This window comes from Engystomops pustulosus, chromosome 1 (genome assembly GCF_040894005.1).
Source record: "Engystomops pustulosus chromosome 1, aEngPut4.maternal, whole genome shotgun sequence".
Lineage (NCBI taxonomy): Eukaryota > Metazoa > Chordata > Amphibia > Anura > Leptodactylidae > Engystomops > Engystomops pustulosus.
Genome location: NC_092411.1, coordinates 167,896,801 through 167,917,158, shown reverse-complemented (window position 1 = coordinate 167,917,158; position 20,358 = coordinate 167,896,801). Strand labels below are relative to the sequence as shown.

General features: G+C 43.4%; 1 protein-coding gene across 12 annotated transcripts in view; it reads left to right on the top strand.

Moving 5' to 3' along the window:
• ADGRL3 (adhesion G protein-coupled receptor L3) overlaps positions 1-20,358 on the top strand; it is a 1,100,912-nt gene that overhangs the window by 519,913 nt on the left and 560,641 nt on the right. For all 12 annotated transcript variants that reach the window (XM_072113828.1, XM_072113827.1, XM_072113826.1 and 9 more), the window contains one exon: positions 10,280-10,402. In XM_072113828.1, coding sequence (XP_071969929.1) covers positions 10,280-10,402 — 123 coding nt within the window. The remainder of the gene's footprint in view (positions 1-10,279; positions 10,403-20,358) is intronic.

Genomic DNA, 20,358 nt, shown 5'->3' with positions numbered 1-20,358 from the left:
CTGGCCACACAGGATCTGCTATTCAGGGCTATTATGAAGCTACACATCCTTAGCTGCTCAGGACTACAGGAGGTGTAGACAAGGCTGCGTCATTGGAGCTCCTGCTCTGGGCCCCACAGTTCTTCCTTTTCAGGGGACCCTGGAAGGAAGCTACAAAGATAATCTGAATTTCTCCTCTTTCTTTCAACTGTAATGGTGTCCTCAGGACCCAGATACAATTAAAAACAGCGACAAAACAGGTTTCAACATGTTCCTGCTTAAAATGCCCTGCATTTAAATAAGTGGGTTGGTTGTAGTTTGGGCACTCAGCCTCTTAAAGGTTCGCCATCACTGCTCTATTGGATTGAGATCTGGTGACTGTGGACGCCATTTGAGTACAGTGAACTCATTGTCATGTTCAAGAAACCAGTCTGAGATGATTCCAGCTTTATGACATGGCGCATTATCCTGCTGAAAGTAGCCATCAGATGTTGGGTACATTGTGGTCATAAAGGGATGGACATGGTCAGCAACAATACTCAGGTAGGCTGTGGCGTTGCAACGATGCTCAATTGGTACCAAGGGGCCCAAAGAGTGCCAGGAAAATATTCCCCACACCATGAGACCACCACCACCAGCCTGAACCGTTGATACAAGGCAGGATGGATCCATGCTTTCATGTTGTTGATGCCAAATTCTGACACTACCATCCGAATGTCGCAGCAGAAATCGAGACTCATCAGACCAAGCAACGTTTTTCCAATCTTCTACTGTCCAATTTCGATGATCTTGTGCAAATTGTAGCCTCAGTTTCCTGTTCTTAGCTGAAAAGAGTGGCACCCGGTGTGGTCTTCTGCTGCTGTAGCCCATCTGCCTCAAAGTTCGACGTACTGTGCGTTCAGAGATGCTCTTCTGCCTACCTTGGTTGTAACGGGTGGCGATTTGAGTCACTGTTGCCTTTCTATCAGCTCGAACCAGTCTGCCCATTCTCCTCTGACCTCTGGCATCAACAAGGCATTTCTGCCCACAGAACTGCCACTCACTGGATGTTTTCTTTTTTGGACCATTCTCTGTAAACCCTAGAGATGGTTGTGCGTGAAAATCCCAGATCAGCAGTTTCTGAAATACTCGGACCAGCCCTTCTGGCACCAACAACCATGCCACGTTCAAAGGCACTCAAATCACCTTTCTTCCCCATACTGATGCTCGGTTTGAACTGCAGGAGATTGTCTTGACCATGTCTACATGCCTAAATGCATTGAGTTGCCGCCATGTGATTGGCTGATTAGAAATTAAGTGTTAACGAGCAGTTGGACAGGTGTACCTAATAAAGTGGCCGGTGAGTGTATATTGCAAAGAAGTATGGGTGAACCGAACATTTTGCCCTGAACAATAATATAACGGTGATTGGGGCCCGACGTCACAGATTCAGGAACAATGGAGCAAGAGGTCGAAAATAGGATCACTACTCCCGCTTTCTTATTGTCTGTGGAGGCCTTATAAGAAACAGGGCAGAGATGCCTAGCAAAGTTGAAATTCCCTGTGGCATCATAGCGTGTCTCCTGCAGGAACTGCAAGATCTTCCCTACAGCTTTTCAACTCATTAAGCACGAAACTCCGCTTTCGAGCTGAATTGAGCCCCTTTATATTCAGTGTCAGTAACTAGACTATGATGAGCTAACTAACAAGTACGTGTGAGTGGGGTGTACAATACACACCTGTGCGGCCTGCGCCAGGAGGGGACCTCCAGTCATGAGGGATTGTTTACAGGCTGTGTAGCGTGCCTCCAGTATGAAGGAGAGGGAACACATCTGTTTATTGAGCCCTAAAGTAGCAGAAACACAAAGGATAGAAGACGGAGAGACAGGGGAGGACAGGACTCATACAAGACGAGACAAACAATCAACAAAAACTGGGGGAACGAAAGAAAAAAGGAGGAAAAAGAAACCCAAAAGGAAAACAAGGAAAAAATTGCAATTCTATAACCAGGAAGAGGAGAAGCCTCCTGTCCCTAATGTGGATCTGTTCAGCCAGTCTTCCCCTGAGGTGGGGGAATACAGTGGGCTGACCCGGAGTTGCCACCTCCTATAAGAACTCGGCGGGTCTAGACGGTAGGATCCATGGAAGACCCACCTAGTAGGGGTAACTTGGCAATGGAACCCTCTGTACAGAAAGAACAATTCAAATACAATGCTAAACAAGGTTGAAAAAGACAAAAGGAAAACTTTTGAATATCACTAGACACTGGGAGATGTACCCCGATGCAATAGTGCATATTATTGGTAAATAATAAAGGAGGGGGGTACCCTGGATGCACAAACATATATGACCCCTTTCAGACTATCAGGAAAGATAACTTTAAAGGATATATATCAAGGTTAATGTTCCAAGAGTCGTAAGAGTCCTGTGAGGAAGCTCTGGTTCATGGCCGTCGTCTCTTTTGCTGCGATTGGCTTCTATTCTGCAGCTGAGGCATCGGTGGAGGAAGGAGATCCCAGGTGTCCAGCCGTGGAGTCGGCATGTTCCAAATGTTGCAGAATTCCTGTAAATCCTCAGTCGTGGAAAGTGTTGCTGTTCCAGTGGTAAGAGATATTATTATCACGGAGAATATTCAGCAACAGTCGTAGGATACTCCTCTTCTGTAGGGCAATCCCCGATAGATCCTGGTAAAGCTGTATTTCATCGCCATTGAAAGTAAAATCTCTATTTATCCTTGCAGAAGACATGAGGCGCTCTTTCAATTCAAAATCGCACACAGCAGGTAATATCCAGCGGGTTTGCCGATAACGATTTAGGCCTCAACACTCTGTGCGCTCTATCAAGCTTGACCTGTGTCTCAGGCTCCCCTAATAGTGTTGAGAATAAGGCCTGCAGCGTGGAGCGGACATCGTATTTTCCCTCCACCTCAGGTACCTGTATATTATTACGCCTGCCCCTGTTATCAAGGTCCTCCAGATGCCTGGCCATATCTTGTAACATAGAAGATTGAGAGTGTAAGACATGTTGTGTTTCAAAAATCTGATACCTTGAGTCCACCTGCTCTGCTTCCAGATTGTTAATTTTCTATGTCATAGACTGGATATCATGTCATATTTGACTTCAGGAATTAAAGACTTAAAGTCCTCCTTGGTGGGTAGATCCTGTTGGTTAGTGATAGTACAAATCGGAGGTCGGAGGTCTCCTATCTGTCGTGGGAGCCATGCTATGTTGTTCAGGTGAAGATGCCCACTCTGGGGATGGTGTTGCGTCAGATTCTAGCACATTTGCTGCCTGAGGCGAAATTTTAAATACTGAACCTCCCCCCCCACCCTTAATCCTTCAGTAGCCTACCTCCATTCCCCTGCTATACACTCACCGGCCACTTTATTAGGTACACCTGTCCAACACTTAATTTCTAATCAGCCAATCACATGTCGTGCGTTTAGGCATGTAGACATGGTCAAGATAATCTCCTGCAGTCCAAACCGAGCATCAGTATGGGGAAGAAAGGTGATTTGAGTACCTTTCAACGTGGCATGGTTGTTGGTGCCAGAAGGGCTGGTCTGAGTATTTCAGAAACTGCTGATCTACTGGGATTTTCACGCACAACCATCTCTAGGGTTTACAGAGAATGGTCCAAAAAAGAAAAAACATCCAGTGAGCGGCAGTTCTGTGGGCGGAAATGCCTTGTTGATGCCAAAGGTCAGAGGAGAATGGGCAGACTGGTTCGAGCTGATAGAAAGGCAACAGTGACTCAAATCGCCACCCGTTACAACCAAGGTAGGCAGAAGAGCATCTCTGAACGCACAGTACGTCGAAATTTGAGGCAGATGGGCTACAGCAGCAGAAGACCACACTGGGTGCCACTCCTTTCAGCTAAGAACAGGAAACTGAGGCTACAATTTGAACAAGCTCATCGAAATTGGACAGTAGAAGATTGGAAAAACGTTGCCTGGTCTGATGAGTCTCGATTTCTGCTGCGACATTCGGATGGTAGGGTCAGAATTTGGCGTCAACAACATGAAAGCATGGATCCATCCTGCCTTGTATCAACGGTTCAGGCTGGTGATGGTGGTGTCATGGTGTGGGGAATATTTTCTTGGCACTCTTTGGGCCCCTTGGTACCAATTGAGCATCGTTGCAACGCCACAGCCTACCTGAGTATTGTTGATGACCATGTCCATCCCTTTATGACCACAATGTACCCAACATCTGATGGCTACTTTCAGCAGGATAATGCGCCATGTCATAAAGCTGGAATCATCTCAGACTGGTTTCTTGAACATGACAATGAGTTCACTGTACTCAAATGGCCTCCACAGTCACCAGATCTCAATCCAATAGAGCATCTTTGGGATGTGGTGGAATGGGAGATTCGCATCACGGATGTGCAGCCGACAAATCTGCTGCAACTGTGTGATGCCAGCATGTCAATATGGACCAAAATCTCTGAGGAATGCTTCCAGCACCTTGTTGAATCTATGCCACGAAGAATTGAGGCAGTTCTGAAGGCAAAACCCGTTACTAGCATGGTGTACCGAATAAAGTGGCTGGTGAGTGTATACTGTACTGTGTGTTTGGCTACTTGTAGCCTAGCACACTCACTCCCTGTATATTTTGTGGCAGGGTAGCTGCCACTATAGTAGATTTTGGTATTGAATGAATGGATGGATGTGGGAAAGCTTAGTTTTTTGCCACTAATGAGGATTAATTTGCATCCTGCTGGAAGTCCTGCGCAACTACCAGGGGCAGAATTCCCAGATTGGCTCCACCCTGGGGGAGAGACAGGCTACATCAAAGGCCTGTGGAGCTGAGGCAGTGAACTGATACTGTGAGTTGTTTTCTGGGTGTGTAGTGAAAGCCGTAGAGGCTTAGGCTTTATATTTGCTGTTTTGTTTATTTTGTTTTGCTGCCTTCCAAATCACACAGTGTGGACAGTGAATTTACTGGTGTGCTGGTGAATTGTGCCCGTCTACTCCTAGAGATGACGATCCCAGACCTAATTCCTTATATATGGTGGGGGTATGCTATGGCATAATATAGCACAAGAACTGCATACCTCCCAACATTTGGGAAAAGGAAAGAGGGACAAAATGGCGGCACGCGTAGAACTATATACTGCCTTGGTATATAGGGAGGGATCTTCTCAGATTATTGTAATTATTGAGACTATTATTATTATTATTATTATTATTGAGATGATTATTATTATTTTTACCATTATTGATAATCATCTCCATAATAATAAAATTTATAATAATAATAATAATAATAGTCTCAATAATTACAATAATAATCTCTGAGAAGATCCCTCTCTATATATCAGTGCATTAGTCTGTGTCACAGTGTAAATGGCAGATAACATGTCTTAGTTACCAGAAATCCCCAGCTCTGTATCACTGGGCTTATAGCTCAGTTAGTTAGGCTCCTGTCTATGGTGCAGAGGGTCCCAGGTTCGAATCTCAGCCTGGCCAAAACTTTATTTAATTTAATTATATAAAGAGCTTGTGTCTGGGGAAGACCTGGAGACCATATATGGACAGATAGAGATCTGAGCTGATGACGTGGTCTCTGCTCACTCAGCTAAGCCGACACTTCTCTGAAAAGGATTCCCTCCCAATGTCTGCTCTGGGGAACCCTAGGAGATGCAGCGACCATATATGGACAGATCTGAAGCTGATGACGTGGTCCCTGCTCTGCGCTAAGCCCGACACTTCTCTGAAAAGGATTCCCTCCCGATGTGTGTAGAAGCCATTCTGTACTGTGAGTTCAGACTTTCAAAGTATTTACTATGCGTGACAATATCATAGCTGCCCGTGACGCGGGGCAGGGGTACGAAAAACGGGAAAGTCCCGTCAAAATCGGGACGGTTGGGAGCTATGGAACTGTGTTGCAGCAGGATTTAAAGGGCCAGTTGCCCCATTTGCCAGACTGTCTCTAAAGCTTTTGGTGTCTGAGCGGAGCAACACTGACCCAGAGACTGGTGATTGATGCTGGTAACACTGTGCGCTGCAAAAAGCCTAAATAGAAAGCTTGTCTCTGAGGAGAGAGACATGAAGAGACCATTGCTGTTTTGCCTGAATTCTTGCTATGGGTCCAATGGATGAATTTGAGAGACGCTTGTGGGAAATTATGTGGCTGGAAGACCTTGAAAGGCTGAAAGGTTTTTCCCAAAGTGACCTGGCAGAGGTCGAAGTGTGAAATATGAGGCTTCATGGGAGCAACTACAGAGGTCCCTGGATATACAGACTTCTAGATAACATGGAGGTTCTACTACACCAGGAGTGTTTCCACCCGCATGCCTCACACTGCCTATTGCTGCTAGGAGGCCTGTGGTGTGTCTGCAAATCCATTGAAAAACATGGTGTAGGCCGTTACCAAGGACAACCAACTGGATCAGGTATGCAGATGCCTTAAAATGGACTGTTGTGTGGCTGGATGTCCTTCTGCCAAGTGGAAAAGTGTGGAAAAGTCTCTACTGTAGCGTAAAGAGGTGGTTGCTATGGGTAATGTGCATGTCCCATCTGTGTGGAAGGAGCCATGTTGGAGGTGCAAATGTGTGCATGTCAGTGCACCTCATTGTCCACAATTCAGTAGGACAATGTCATAGACAAAATTCTCTGAGGTGATGTTGGATGGAGTCTCACTGTGTGGCAGTCTGATTGGTTGAACCACAGAATGGGACGATACAGCTGTAGAATCTAATGGACTGTGTGATAACAATGAATCCCATGCATTGGGGCACATTTACTTACCTGTCCGGAGGAGGTCACCGAAAGTGCATTGTCCGACGATAACGCACTGTGCCGCGCTTCACTAAGCTTGTGCACCTGATATCCTGCACGTGTCGTTTCCCCACTCCGATAGAGTTCACCTTCTTCTTCCTGGTGTATGTAAGTGCATAAGATTGCAACACAATTTGAATGTTAAATCCCATGCTCAGTCTGAACAAGTTGAATCGTCAAACCGCATGCCCTCGATTTCTGTTGCATAAAAGCCGGTGGCGCTGCGCCAAAATCTGATCACGTGTGACACAATCCCCTGCTAAAACAGCTATGCAAAACCCAAAAATGTTGGAAAATCCGACTGAAGTGCGGCCGCGGACCATTGACACTGAAGTAATTGTCATGTTTTGTTAATAACCTGCCTTTAACCCATACTTGAATCGCACCACGTATTCAGGTAAATGCAAAGTGTGAACAGGCAGGTAAAGTTGGAGGCAATTGTAATAATGGGGTTAGCTCAAGTGTGCCCCTAGGTTGTGGGTTGTTGTGACAAAGATTGCACCGCTGATAAATTGACTGTTACCAATCACAAACTAGATGGCAATGCTGCCCTAATGGTTTATTGCGAAGCTTGTGTACATGATATTGACCATGTGCAACACCTCTGCCAATGCGTAGGCATGCTGGTAGTTGCGAGTAGCACCCTCTCCATGTCAGGAGCTGTTAGGAAGATTGATCACCTCTCTAGGAAGGTTCTAGAATCTGAATATAGTTAATTGCAGCTGTAGATGGCAAGGCAACACTTAACTGGTGTATGTAATTATCCAATGATGTGTCTGTTTTGCAAGCTAGAAGGTGATTGGAGAGGTGCTACCACCTGAACAGAGGGAGTATAAAAGTGAGAGACTCCATCTTGGAGAAACTCTCAGCAGAGTCAAGAGAGAGAGAGTGAGCAGCACACCTTCAGTGATGTCACAGCATTTAATACCAGGAAGTCTCCAGACTTGCCCTGTGTGCCTCAGGCCTAGTGCTTAGCACACAGGGCAAGTCTGGAGACTTAAGCCCAGAACTGCAGCTTCCACCACCTGGACTCAGTTCAATTGGAACCAGCCTGCATCTACTATCAGGCTGCATGCACCTTTCCTGCAGGCCAACTGTCCATGACCTTTCCAGCCTAAAGAATCTGCTGTTTCCTATTTCTGGACATTGCCTGCTGTTCAATAAAGAACTGTAAGTTGATTTGCACAACGTTGCCTCCGTCTGATCCCTGGATGTGGCTGTTTACCACCACGGGCTTCCCCATCCATGGACTCATCCTACAGACACCTCAGGGGTTGCCCCAGGGAGAAAGGATTGCATCAGCCTCTGACTCCATATTTCTTGCACACACCACCTTCTGGAGACCTGCCAGGTTGTAGGTCAGCCCTCCGGTCCCCATACCAAGCACTGTGACCACAGCATTCCCACAGCTCTGCTACATCTGGCACTGCAAGCGTTAACCTTTAAAAAAAGACTATGTTGTGCAAGAATTTCCAGCCCGCCAAAATCCTCACTGGCTGGAAACCCAGGCTTCTTGTTAAGCTCCGCCCCCTGTGCGTGTGGCTTGAAGTACTTTGGAGAAGGAGGCATGGTGGCAGCCAAGAAAGGAAGAGGGTTAATCGGCCATCTTGGATTCTAGTGCACGCTGGCAAGGAGCCTGCCGATCACGTGCACACCATCCGAAGTGCCAACACAAGTGTCCTGTCACCGGAAAAGGCTAGGCCTGGTGGGGGATGTTGCACATGGTTCCTCTCCAGCTCAGAGTAAAGAGTGCACTGAAGAATCTGAACGGCTGTATTGTGCTAAGCCCTAACCAAATGGCTGTAAGTGCTGAGATTGTAAACCAGGCTGCTAATGGTGATGAGGCCTACAAAGAGCCTGACAATTTATTTTGGCCTCCTAGTGATATGTGTTTTAATAGAGGCCGTCCTACCACAGAATCTGGAGGATGTGATGATGACCTGTGTCAGTCACTGGTTGAGAAGTCTCAAGTAAGAGTTAGAGACACATATAACGGAGACCAGACATCTGCTGCACTTGAGGCATTGTTCAAAGGATACAAGTGCGTACATTGCCAAAAGCAAAAACAAACATAAAATGATAACTGGTTTAGGTAAAAAGTTATATGAATGCTGTATTTGTCATATGTCTTTTATAAATAGAGATGATGTGAAACAACACATATTGCAGAAGCATGAGGTGAAGATTGATATCTGATACTGTGGGTCCACAGTTTTTACAAAGAAAAGTGAATGGGATGTACATTTTTTTTAAGTTTCAAGAGCAAGACCGGAAGTTGCAAAACTGTGGTGTTGGCTTCCATGAGTGTAATATAATTATACTGCCCCAGAAGTTTACCAAAAATCTGAACAGGCTGAAACCAGACCAGTGTGAACGTGTCTGCAAACCTCACGTAATGTATGATCACATCAAGTATGAATTTATGTGTGCACAGCTTGGAAGCCATACTCCAAGTCATGCAGATAAGACGAGAAGCTTGATGGATTAGAGGGAGAAGAGGAAAAGGATGATCCAAAAGTGGAGACAACTGTAGTCACTGTGAGACAAGCTAAGTGATACCACCAGTCTTGTCTCATGCCAACTGTAAAGCATCCTGCAATAATTCATGTGTGGGGTTGCTTCTCAGCCAAGGGAATCGGCTCTCTCACAGTCTTGCCTAAAAACACATCCATGAATAAAGAATGGTACCAGAATGTCCTTCAAGAGAAACTTCTCCCAACTGTCCAAGAGAAGTTTGGTGGTCAACAATGCCTTTTCCAGCATGATGGAGCACCTTGCCATAAAGCAAATTAACTGCATTAACTCATTCTAAATGTCAATAAAAGCTTTTGTTGCTCATAATATGATTGCACTTGTATTTCTGTATGTGATAAAAACATCAAAACTTTTGGCCATGACTGTAGTTGTGAATCTTGATTAAAAATGTAAATCATTTGTTATAAAAAAAAAAAACATGCACGGTCTTAAAAGATGAATTCATACATTCTTACATACATTTATCCAATGCATGTTTCCAGCATGCATTTGTGAAAACCCAGTTCTGTCCTCTGTTTGTTATATGACTGTAGTTTACAATTACTATGTAATTATCAAGACTAGTTACCCATGATCTGGACCAAGCCTATTAAAAGAACACTACAGTCAGAGCTAATTGATCGAATAATGCATGGTGCAGGACCTGAAGGGAGTAGCGTGACTCATTTCATTGTATTTCTAGAACCTTGCTAGAACCTAGAGTCATGCTCCTTTCTTCAGGCCCTATAGAAGAAAGAATTCAGTGAATTAGCTGTGACTGGAGTGTTCCTTTAACAAAATATTAAAGTTTTGACATTATAGATATAGTCAAATTTATTCTTTATTTTCCAAGATTCAGAATGGCTGCAGGTCAGTCCAAATGTGGCTTGTGGAATAATTGATCAATTAAAGTATCCTTGTGTATTTCTTTCTAAAAACATCTATTGCCGAATTGCATTGGAATTGACTTAAGCTTAAAAGTTTTCTGAACTGCCTTAATTTTTATTCCAATTTATTAACAGAGCTTGAAGTTGCAAGACTAAGCACAGATGTAAATTTAGAAGATCTGCATTTTCCACAAAATATTGGATATGGTAGCTCTATTCAACTTTCTTCAAATACACTGAGACAAAATGGACGTAATGGTAAAGATTTTCCTTTTTTTTTTAATCTAAAATGTTGAATATTGGAGGAATCAAAGTTATGTATGAGAAATGAAGTAAAAAAGCCACATACTCAAATGGATGCATACTCTAAGGCTAGACACAGGCTTAAATTTCTTGTTTGAGGGTTATTACAGAAAGGTGCAACAGTAGCAGGCACAACACTCATTTTGCATAAGGATGCCAATTTATATACCAATTCATGATAATTTTTGTCGAAAATAGCTCAGCATAAGGTTATATGTGGGCTCTGTAATATGGTGACAATAGTTGCATATTGCTGGGGTCGATGATAGACCAAATAATGCTTATTTATACTTCCTCTGCACTTGGATATGTTAAAGCGTTCCAAAGTTATAACCATTTATAGTGTCAGAGGGCAGATTTGAAAAAATGGACCGTGTCAGGAAGGTGAAAAGTGGCTTCGGCGTTAAGGGGTTAAACTCATGCACATTGGGGCAAATTTACTTATCTGGTCTTGTCGCGAACCCTGATTCGGACGGTCCGACGAGGATGAATTCTGCCGCGATTTATGAAGATCATGCGTTCCTGCACCCATTACTTCCCCGCTGAGGTCCGCAGGAGTTCTTCCTGGTGCTTATAAGTGCATGTCTTGCAACACAATTCTAAATGATAAATCTTGCGCGTTGTCCTAATCTGTCACGTTGTCCGATGGCCACACCCCCCGATTTCTGTCGCTTGCAAGCCGGCTCCGAGGCACCAAAATCCGATCGTGTGCGCCAAATTCAGGGCAAATCGGAAAAAAATCCGACAGACCCTTAGTAAATGAGCCCCATTGTGTTTAGCCCAATGCAAGCCTAAGCTTCTGTTTTTACTTTGCATCGGGGACCCGTAGTACTGACTTATGTCCAGACTCTTACAACACACAGTAAACTGCCCCTTTTCACATATCACTTGACTGGAAGGGGTAAAGCAGCCCACTTCATCTGTGAGCAAACACACCCAGGGAAGGCGCTATCCTTCTATGAAAACTACTTCCTCACCACTGTCTACTACTGTCACCGCTGTCTACTGAATTAACACAAAAACATTTAAAAAAGCATCTACAACCATATTAAAAAATGGTAACAACTTTACCAATAATTGATGACATCCTCAAACTGCGGTATCGGCTCCCAATCAGAAGGCAAAGTCTGAATGATATTACACATGCGGATGTTGTCTTACATACTAGTATCAATCAGTGACATAGACATTACAGGTGATGATTTGTTCCATCAGGGACTTCGTTATTTCTTCTCTTGGCCATGGTTTGTCTGCCAACAAATTCACCAGATGTCTTCACCTCCCGGCAGCACATATCTTACACTGCACCCATAAAAATACCACAGTCACTTACACTAAAATGTCAACTGAATTACAGAGCTATAAATAATATATACCCTCACACCACATTTGACAACATTCTCCTCCACAATTAAAAAATCCAGTGCGCTCCTCCAAATGTATTATAATATATTCTAGATTTCCCTTGAATAAATTACCTGATAGTACCTAAACTAAATTGATTATTAGAAATAATACCCTGTTAGGAATGCCCTATCATTATGTGCCCTGTGCACAATGCATTTGCTGATCCATTTTGCTGATGCGGTTGCAATGCATTTCAAAAACACAAATGAAATCATGGGGCTGCAGTCTCAAAAATAAAATATGTCCTTTTATTATACCTTTTATTAATACCATACACCTTTATTATTCTTACTTTGTATACAACACCCTTTCATACAATGCAACAATGACAAATGTGTATATATATATATATACACACACAGTCACGGGTGCTCCTGCGACCCATCTGCAACATCCCCCACCGGGGCCTAGCCTTTTCTTCGGGCCTGGAGGCAACCGGGGCCCAGAATCCCGGAGTGGCTGGCGATTGTGGCCTAGGGCGTGCTGATGTCACGGTGCTTGGTATGGGGACCGGAGGGCTGTCCTACTGCCTTGTCTCCAGCAAGTGGTGTGTGCAAAAAATATGGAGGTAGAGGCTGATGTACTGGTTCTCCCTGGGGCAACCCCTGAATGTCTGTAAGATAAGTCCCTGGGTAATGGATGGGGAAGCACGTGGTTGTAGATAGTCATATCCAGGGATCAGACAGAGGCAACATTGTGCAAATTAGCAGTTCTTTATTGAACAACAGGTAGCAGGCAACTGGCCTAAATGGTCAACAGCAGATTCTGGTACTGGAGTGGTTTTATACTGCCCCTGTTAAGGTGGTGGCACCTCTCCAATCATACTCCAGTTTACAATACAGCCAACTGATTGGATAACATCTTACACCCATTTAACTATTACCTTTCTAGGAAGAGGCTACAGCTGCAGATTACCTGAGATCTCCCTGCATCATTCCTTAGGTGAGTTGTGCAGGCTCACCAGATGGATCCTTACAATTAGAGGGCCCTGTTCACAACTACCCCCTTGCCTATACGTTGGCAGGGGTGTTGCACATGTCTAGAGTCGCACGCTCCCCCGTGCCTCTCCATATGCCCTGCGACATCTACTTACCCCTCCTCGCTCCTGCTTCCGGTCCTGCGGCTGTGCACGCGCTTCCCTGTCTTCTAGAGCATGCACGCCGCCTTCAGAGGATTTAAAGGGCCAGTGCTATTTAACACAGCCTCTCCCCGCACACCCTGCCTTGCGGTTGTTCATCAATTTCCCATTGTGACCCCGGTTTTGTGTTTGACTTTGTTCCTGTTCCGCTTGCCCTGACCTGTTGCTACGTCCCTGACCTCCCGTGCAACCTGTCCTGACCTCCTGCCTGTCCCTGACTACGATTCTGCCTGACGTCTGTGTACCTTGCCTTGGCTGCCACCACAGACCAAGTCGCGGTTGTCCCTCATCGCAGCAAGTCCAACACGCTTTGCGGCGGGATATGGTGAAAACCAGGTGCCGTTTAGATTCCGGTCACAGGTGTCAGCTTACGTCATCATCTGCAGGGGTCCAGTGAGTCCACTACCCCTGGAGCCTGACATACTGTCACACACAGGGGTGCGTGGACAAGTGGGAAGAGTCTCTTTGGGAAGAGTCTGTGGACCCTCTGGACCATCGCAGGGATTGGTATGAAACCCGTGGTGGCAGCCAAGGCAACAGATGCAGGAAACAGTCACAACTTGAGATGACAGCAGGAACTTAGAGAAAAACTGGAAATGCTGGCACGGAATGAAGACACCGCTGGGCTGGAACCCTGGAAGGCACGGCAGAAGCACAGGGAGGCAGGAGGTCACCACTGAGCTGGAACCCTGGACGGCACAGCAGGAGCAGAGTCGTATGGGAACGGACCACCGGACATGGACCACAGGATACAGGCCACAGGCTTACGGACCAGGATGCAGAACACCAGACACGGACCACAGGATACAGACCCCCGGACATGGACCACAGGGACACGGAGGCATCTGGAAACGCTCAGGAACACGGAGGCAGGGGAACGAAGACCGGCAGGCAGCGGGGAACGGGTGTACCCACGATCCGAGACACGGATCGCGGGAGCACCCGTTAAAGTACCTCCCCCTTAGGGCCTCTCTTCTCTTCTTCAGCCTCTTCTTGCGCCTCATCCAATTCATCTTGGTGACGGGACACCTGAGGAGGAAAGCAGAAACAGGACAAACCTTAATGAGGTGCTTGGACCTGGAGACGTCTGGAGAGTCTTTTGGCCAACACATGGATAACTTGCAATGAGTCCTCAACAAGCAGTAAGGCCGGAGGCATGTCTGGCTCTTGGAAAGCCGGAGCAGCACTGGTAAGCTACGGAGGCATGTCTGGCTCTTGGGAAGCCGGAGCAGCACTGGTAAGCTACGGAGGCATGTCTGGCTCTTGGGAAGCCGGAGCAGCACTGGTAAGCTACGGAGGCATGTCTGGCTCTTGGGAAGCCGGAGCAGCACTGGTAAGCTACGGAGGCATGGATGGCTCTTGGAGAGGCGGAGACTCTGGAGAGGCGGAGACTCTGGGTCTGCATTTGCTGGGAGTCCAGCAGCTGTAGAAGCATGGAGGCAACTCTGCTTAGTTGTCTTTCCTGAAAAAAAAGAGCTGCCGGGACTGCTGGGCAATTACTTCAATTACAATTACAGAAACATCGGACAGAGGCAAATGTGAGTCTTTAGCATAGTCCATGACTTTAGCAGGATACAAGACCTTGATGGAGTTCTTGGCGGGGCCTTGTTGAGGCCTATGACCGGATCTTACTGTCATGCACAGGGGTGCGGGGACAATCGGGAAGAGTCGTATGGGAACGGACCACAGGGATGCGTCTGGAAACACACAGGCGTCTGGGAACGCTTAGGAAACAGGACTTCGGGAAACACACAGGAACAGGACCTTGGGATACACACAGGAGGCTTTCATTCAGTGGGAAGACTTGAAGATCCGTCCAGGAGTGAAGGAAGCCGCCAAGTTATATAGGAAATCTGGAAGTGACCAGCGCCAATGGAAATAACCCCTCTTATTTATTTATAAGCAGCCCCTCTCCAATTAATTTACATACAGACCTCTCTAATTTATTACTTTACTAATGGCCCTCAGGTAAATGTCTCAATATAAAGAATCCCCCCCATCCTAATTTAAAAAAAATTAACACATGGCCCTACAGATCCCCACTAAAATTATATATATATATATATATTTATCCATCCCTTAATACCCCAGTCTATTTATATGCAGATCCAATATACAGTTTCCCTCTCAGCCAATTTAGTTATATACAGCCCCCTTCAGTTTAATGTAAAGTTTGCACCCTTATAAAGTTCTATACAGCTTCTTAAATATTAACTCCCCCAGTTTGATTCAAATTCTGCCCTCTACTCCTGCCTCCTATATACAGACCCAAGGCATTTTATGTGGCCAACAGGAAAAATAATAAAACTGTATACTCACCTACCAGTTCTCCCATGCTGCTGCAGACATTCTTCTCCTTATGTACTTCTGGTGGATGACTCAGGTGCACTGCTTGAAACTAGTGGGGGCGCATTTATGAACAATGTGGTGGGGGTCTAAGGCGGGCACTCCGGGAGCCCCGACTTTAATCCAGCCCTATATTTTTCCCCTTTTTCAGAATTTATAAGTTACTACGAACATCTTGACTCCTGTTGCCCATACTTATAAAATTGTAATACCTTTTAACCCCTTAACGACTTGGCCTTTTTTAGTTTTTCACTTCCATTTTTCACTCGCCACCTTCAAAAAATCTATAACTTTTATATTTTTCCACATAAAGAGCTGCGTTATGGCTTATTTTCTGTGTAACAAATTGCACTTCATAGTGAAAGTATTTAATATTCCATGGCATGTACTGGGAAGCAGGAAAAAAAATTCCAAATGCAGTGAAAATGGTGAAAAACCACATTTGAGACGTTTTCTTGTGGGCTTGGATTTTGCATCTTTCACTCTGCGTCCCAAATGACATGTCTACTTTATTCTTTGGGTCGGTACGATCACGTGGATACCAAATTTGTATAGGTTTTATAATGTTTTCATACATTAAAATGTAAACCTCCTGTACAAATTTTTATTTTTTTATTTTGCCATCTTCTGGCGCCAATAACTTTTTCATACTTTGGTGTACGGAGCTGTGGGTAGTGTCATTTTTTGCAAATTTTGATGGTGTTTTCATTGCTATCATTTTTGGGACTGTGCGACCTTTTGATCACTTTTTAAATTTTTCAAAATGGCAAAATGGACGCTATTTTCCGTGACGGGGTTAAACGCAGTGACATTTTTTGGATGCGGTGATACCTAATGTGTTTATGATTTTTACTGTTTATATTTATATTAGTTCCCTAGAACACATTAGGTATCGCTGCATCCAAAAATGTCCGATCAATCAAAATGTAATAACGGTTTTTCCCTAGAAAGGGGGGTGATTTGAATTTTTAGGTTTTTTTTATTATAATTTTTTTTTTTTTTAACTTTTTTTTACTTTTACTATTTTTCAGACTCCCTAGGGTACTCTAACCCTAGGTAGTCTGATTCATCCTATCATGTACTGTCATACTACTTTATGGCAGTATACTTACACGAAGTAGCCTCGGGCATTCGGAACACCCGAGGCTACCATGGCCCATGCGCCGCCATCCTTTTGAACCCACCGGCTAGCACTTACCGGCTATGGAGAGAGCTCGGCCCGCGAGCCCTCACCATGCACTGGGACCCAGCGTGCGCCATACTAGTACGGCGCGCGTTGGGAAGAGGTTAATACCTCAGAATCTAATCCACAACAGTTTACAATTGCAGGATATCTGATGAGATATTAACATTTCCAATCCACATGTTTAATGGAATGTAAAATCTGCAGCACACAGTCCTTATCCTCCTTGGATATTTATATTGTTAAAGTTGTCCAGGGGTAGGGGACCAAATTTGGTATTATTGGATAAACAGTTTTAGTATTTTGATGTGATGTGTATTTAGCAAATAATTCTGTCATCTCAACCTTTTTGTTACACCCTCTTTATATGTAGCCATGTTGTTCCTGAGAAACAAGATATTTGTCCTTGGATATAACCACCCTGCAGTCTGGCAGAGGTGGCCAGACATGGTGCTATTGAGGTGACCGACCACCTGGATTTAACATTTGTAAATGCAGATGACTGAAACAAAATAAGAATGTCTAGATGGGAATATTCCTTTAAGTCTCCTTCCCTCTAAAGATTGGAATTGTTCTCCTTACTCAAAGTTTTCAAATATACAATTTATTTATTGAACTATCCCCTTTTTCAGCATTTGTGAACATATGTTTATTTTTGACGCTTACAGCACCATCTATTACCAAAATTAAAAAAAACCTAGGTGGAATGTAAATTTTCCCAGGGAAACCAAATCTGCAATAAAAAAAAAAAAAAAAAAAAAAAAAAAAAAAAAAGGAGGTTCCCGTTTACAATTTTGAAGTTGCTCCCTGTCTCACCCCAGGGAGTAGGGGGCCAAGTTTGTTATCATTGGATGGATTGTTTAAGTTTTCGATCCATTGTGTATTTCACAAAATATTCTGCCTTCCCAACTTTTGTTCTACCCTGTATAACGATATTACTTATTTATTATATCTATCTTTCTCTCTATATATGAAAAATGATTTTAGTACAGGACCTTATTAATATAATCATTTCTTTAATGACTTTGTTAGGCAAAAGTGACAGCAAACTGCGGCATGGATTGAAGTCTGCGGTAACACCTACAGTGGTGGCCAAAAGTATTGGCACCCCTGCAATTCTGTCAGATAATACTTGTTTTCTTCCAAAAAATGATTGCAATCACAAATTCTTGGTATTAATATGTTCTTTTATTTTGCTTGCAATGAAAAAAACTCAAAAGAGAATGAAAAAAAAAAAAAAGTCAAATCATTGATCATTTTACATAAAACTCCAAAAAATGGGCCCATGACCTCTGAGGGAGACCCAGCTTTCTCACACTGGGCCCTACATTATGCTGCCAAATTTGTTGGTAGTCTTCAGATTTCATCATACCATGCACACGGTCAAGCAGTCCAGTGCCAGAGGCAGCAAAGCAGCCCCCAAACATCATGGAACCTCCGCCATGTTTGCCTTTTCCCAAAAAGTTCTACTTTTGTCTCATCTGACCAGAGAACATTCTCCTAAAACATTTCAGGCTTTCTCGGGTAAGTTTTGGCAAACTCCAGACTGGCTTTTGTATGTTTCTGTGTAAGAAGTGGGGACTTTTTCATTCCTTTTTCATTCAGAATGCCCACAGATAATCCGTGTTGACACTGTTGTACCCTCGGACTGCAGGGCAGCATGAACTTGTTTGGATGTTAGTCAAGGTTCTTAATCCACCATCCACATCATCTTGTTTTGAAATCTCTTGTCAATTTTTCTCTTGTGTCCACAACTAGGGAGGTTAGCCACAGTGCCATGGACTTTAAACTTCTTGATGACACTGCGCACGGTAGACACAGGAACATTCAGGTCTTTGGAGATTGACTTGTAGCTTTGAGATTGTTCATGCTTCCTCACAATTTTGATTCTCAAGTCCTCAGACAGTTCTTTGGTCTTTTTTTCTCCATGCTCAATGTGGTACACACAAGGAGAGAGGTTGAGTCAACTTTAATCCATTTCAACTGACTGCAAGTGTGATTTAATTATTGCCACCACCTGTTAGGTGCCACAGGTAAGTTACAGGTGCTGTTACTTACACAAATTAGAGAATCATCACTTTACTTTTCAAGCAGTGCCAATACTCTTGTCCACCCCCTTTTTATGTTTGGTGTGGAATTATATCCAATTTGCCTTTTTGACAATTCTTTTGTGGTTTTCCATTGTAGACAAATTAAATGAAGATGATAATAATACCAAAGAATTTCTGATTGCAATAATTTTTTGGAAAATCACGGCTCAGCTTCCAACTGTCACAGCAGCAGCAGCAGTCAATGGTTCCTGTATATGGTGGTTATCATAATATCTCATATTACTTAACATCTTACCTCACACATAAGCTGTATTATACTCATTGTCTATCTTAAGCAATCCAAAAAGCAAAAATGACAGTACGTGGAGGAAATATACAGGAGTACAGGTGGTCTAGGACAAGGGGATCTGCAGTTTCCCCTCAAGTAACGCTAGAGTAAATAGTGTGCCACGACATATATCAATTTTCTTCACTTTAAATTATATCCATAGGCAAATCCAATATATGTACAAATATAGCAGCATTTGGAAATATAGCATAGTATAGCTTGCAATATGTTAGACCTTAGACTTTGCGAGTATATTCAATTTTCCAGCTGTCCATTAACTTTATCGCCAGTATAGTGTAATTCAAAAATGCAAAAAAAGATGCTCTTATATACCTTGGAAAAAACATACTACTAGCTCAGACCAAGGAACATCATCAAGTGAAGATTCTAGTAAAAAGGAGAACGAATGACGTTCTTAAAAAAAAAAAAAAAAAAACACATTTTTTTAAAGAAAAACAAAGGAGAAAGTTCAACAGAATCCTCCCTGGAATCATCAGTAGAGAGATCCATCCAACAGGAAGAAAAACAAAAGAACATAAATCTGTTTTTTTTATATCTCTAATAAGACTCTGACTCAAGCTGAACTTAGTGTTCTAAATATAGGACTTGATTGTCAGAAATTTGACTTCACAGTAGATTTTTAAAGATTTTGTAGGAATCTGAGACTTAATTTTTTTATCTTTCAAAAACATACTGTCTAGTAGAGAGAATACTTCAATACCCAGTAAAATCAGAGTAGGTAGCACCTTTGACCTTGAAGTATCCACCCCCTTGTTTGAAAGTTTTCAACAAATTGTTATACAAAAAGTCTATGAGAAATGGCAACAGTATGTCAATAAGAAATTACCAAATTTATCCATAGAAGAATATCAGGCAGTCAATAAACTTTCAAGTGATGACAGCATAGTCATCAAAAGGACAAACAAAAGGGGGGCTACTGTGATCTTGGATCTTCAACACATTGTCCTCTGGCAGCGCAATGTGGACGATGTATTGTGAATCAGAGCTTTTAGAATGGACTGAATCATTGCCACCCACGTATCAAATTCTCAGTTAAGAATCTTCAATTTTTTGATGTAGATGTCCATAAAAACGAAGATGAATTAGTCACTACATTGTTTCCATCTGTCGGTTGGGATCCCTAAGGGCCAATTTTTAAGAGAACGTTGGATACATTGGAGAAAAATTTCTCCTATTACATAATAACAACACAGAATATGATAAGAATAGGAGAAAAATGATTGAGAAATTTGTGGAGAAAGGGTACAGTCGTAAAAAGGTCATAAAAGTGAGTGAAGAAGTAGCACACCTAGATCGCAAAAAATTGCGACAACCTCATACCTCAGATAGAAAGAATAATAAGATCCATCTATTCATTTCAACATTTTACTGTCATTCCACATTGATTAAAAAATACTATTATTGGGACCTGTTGAGATAGGATTCACAATATGGATC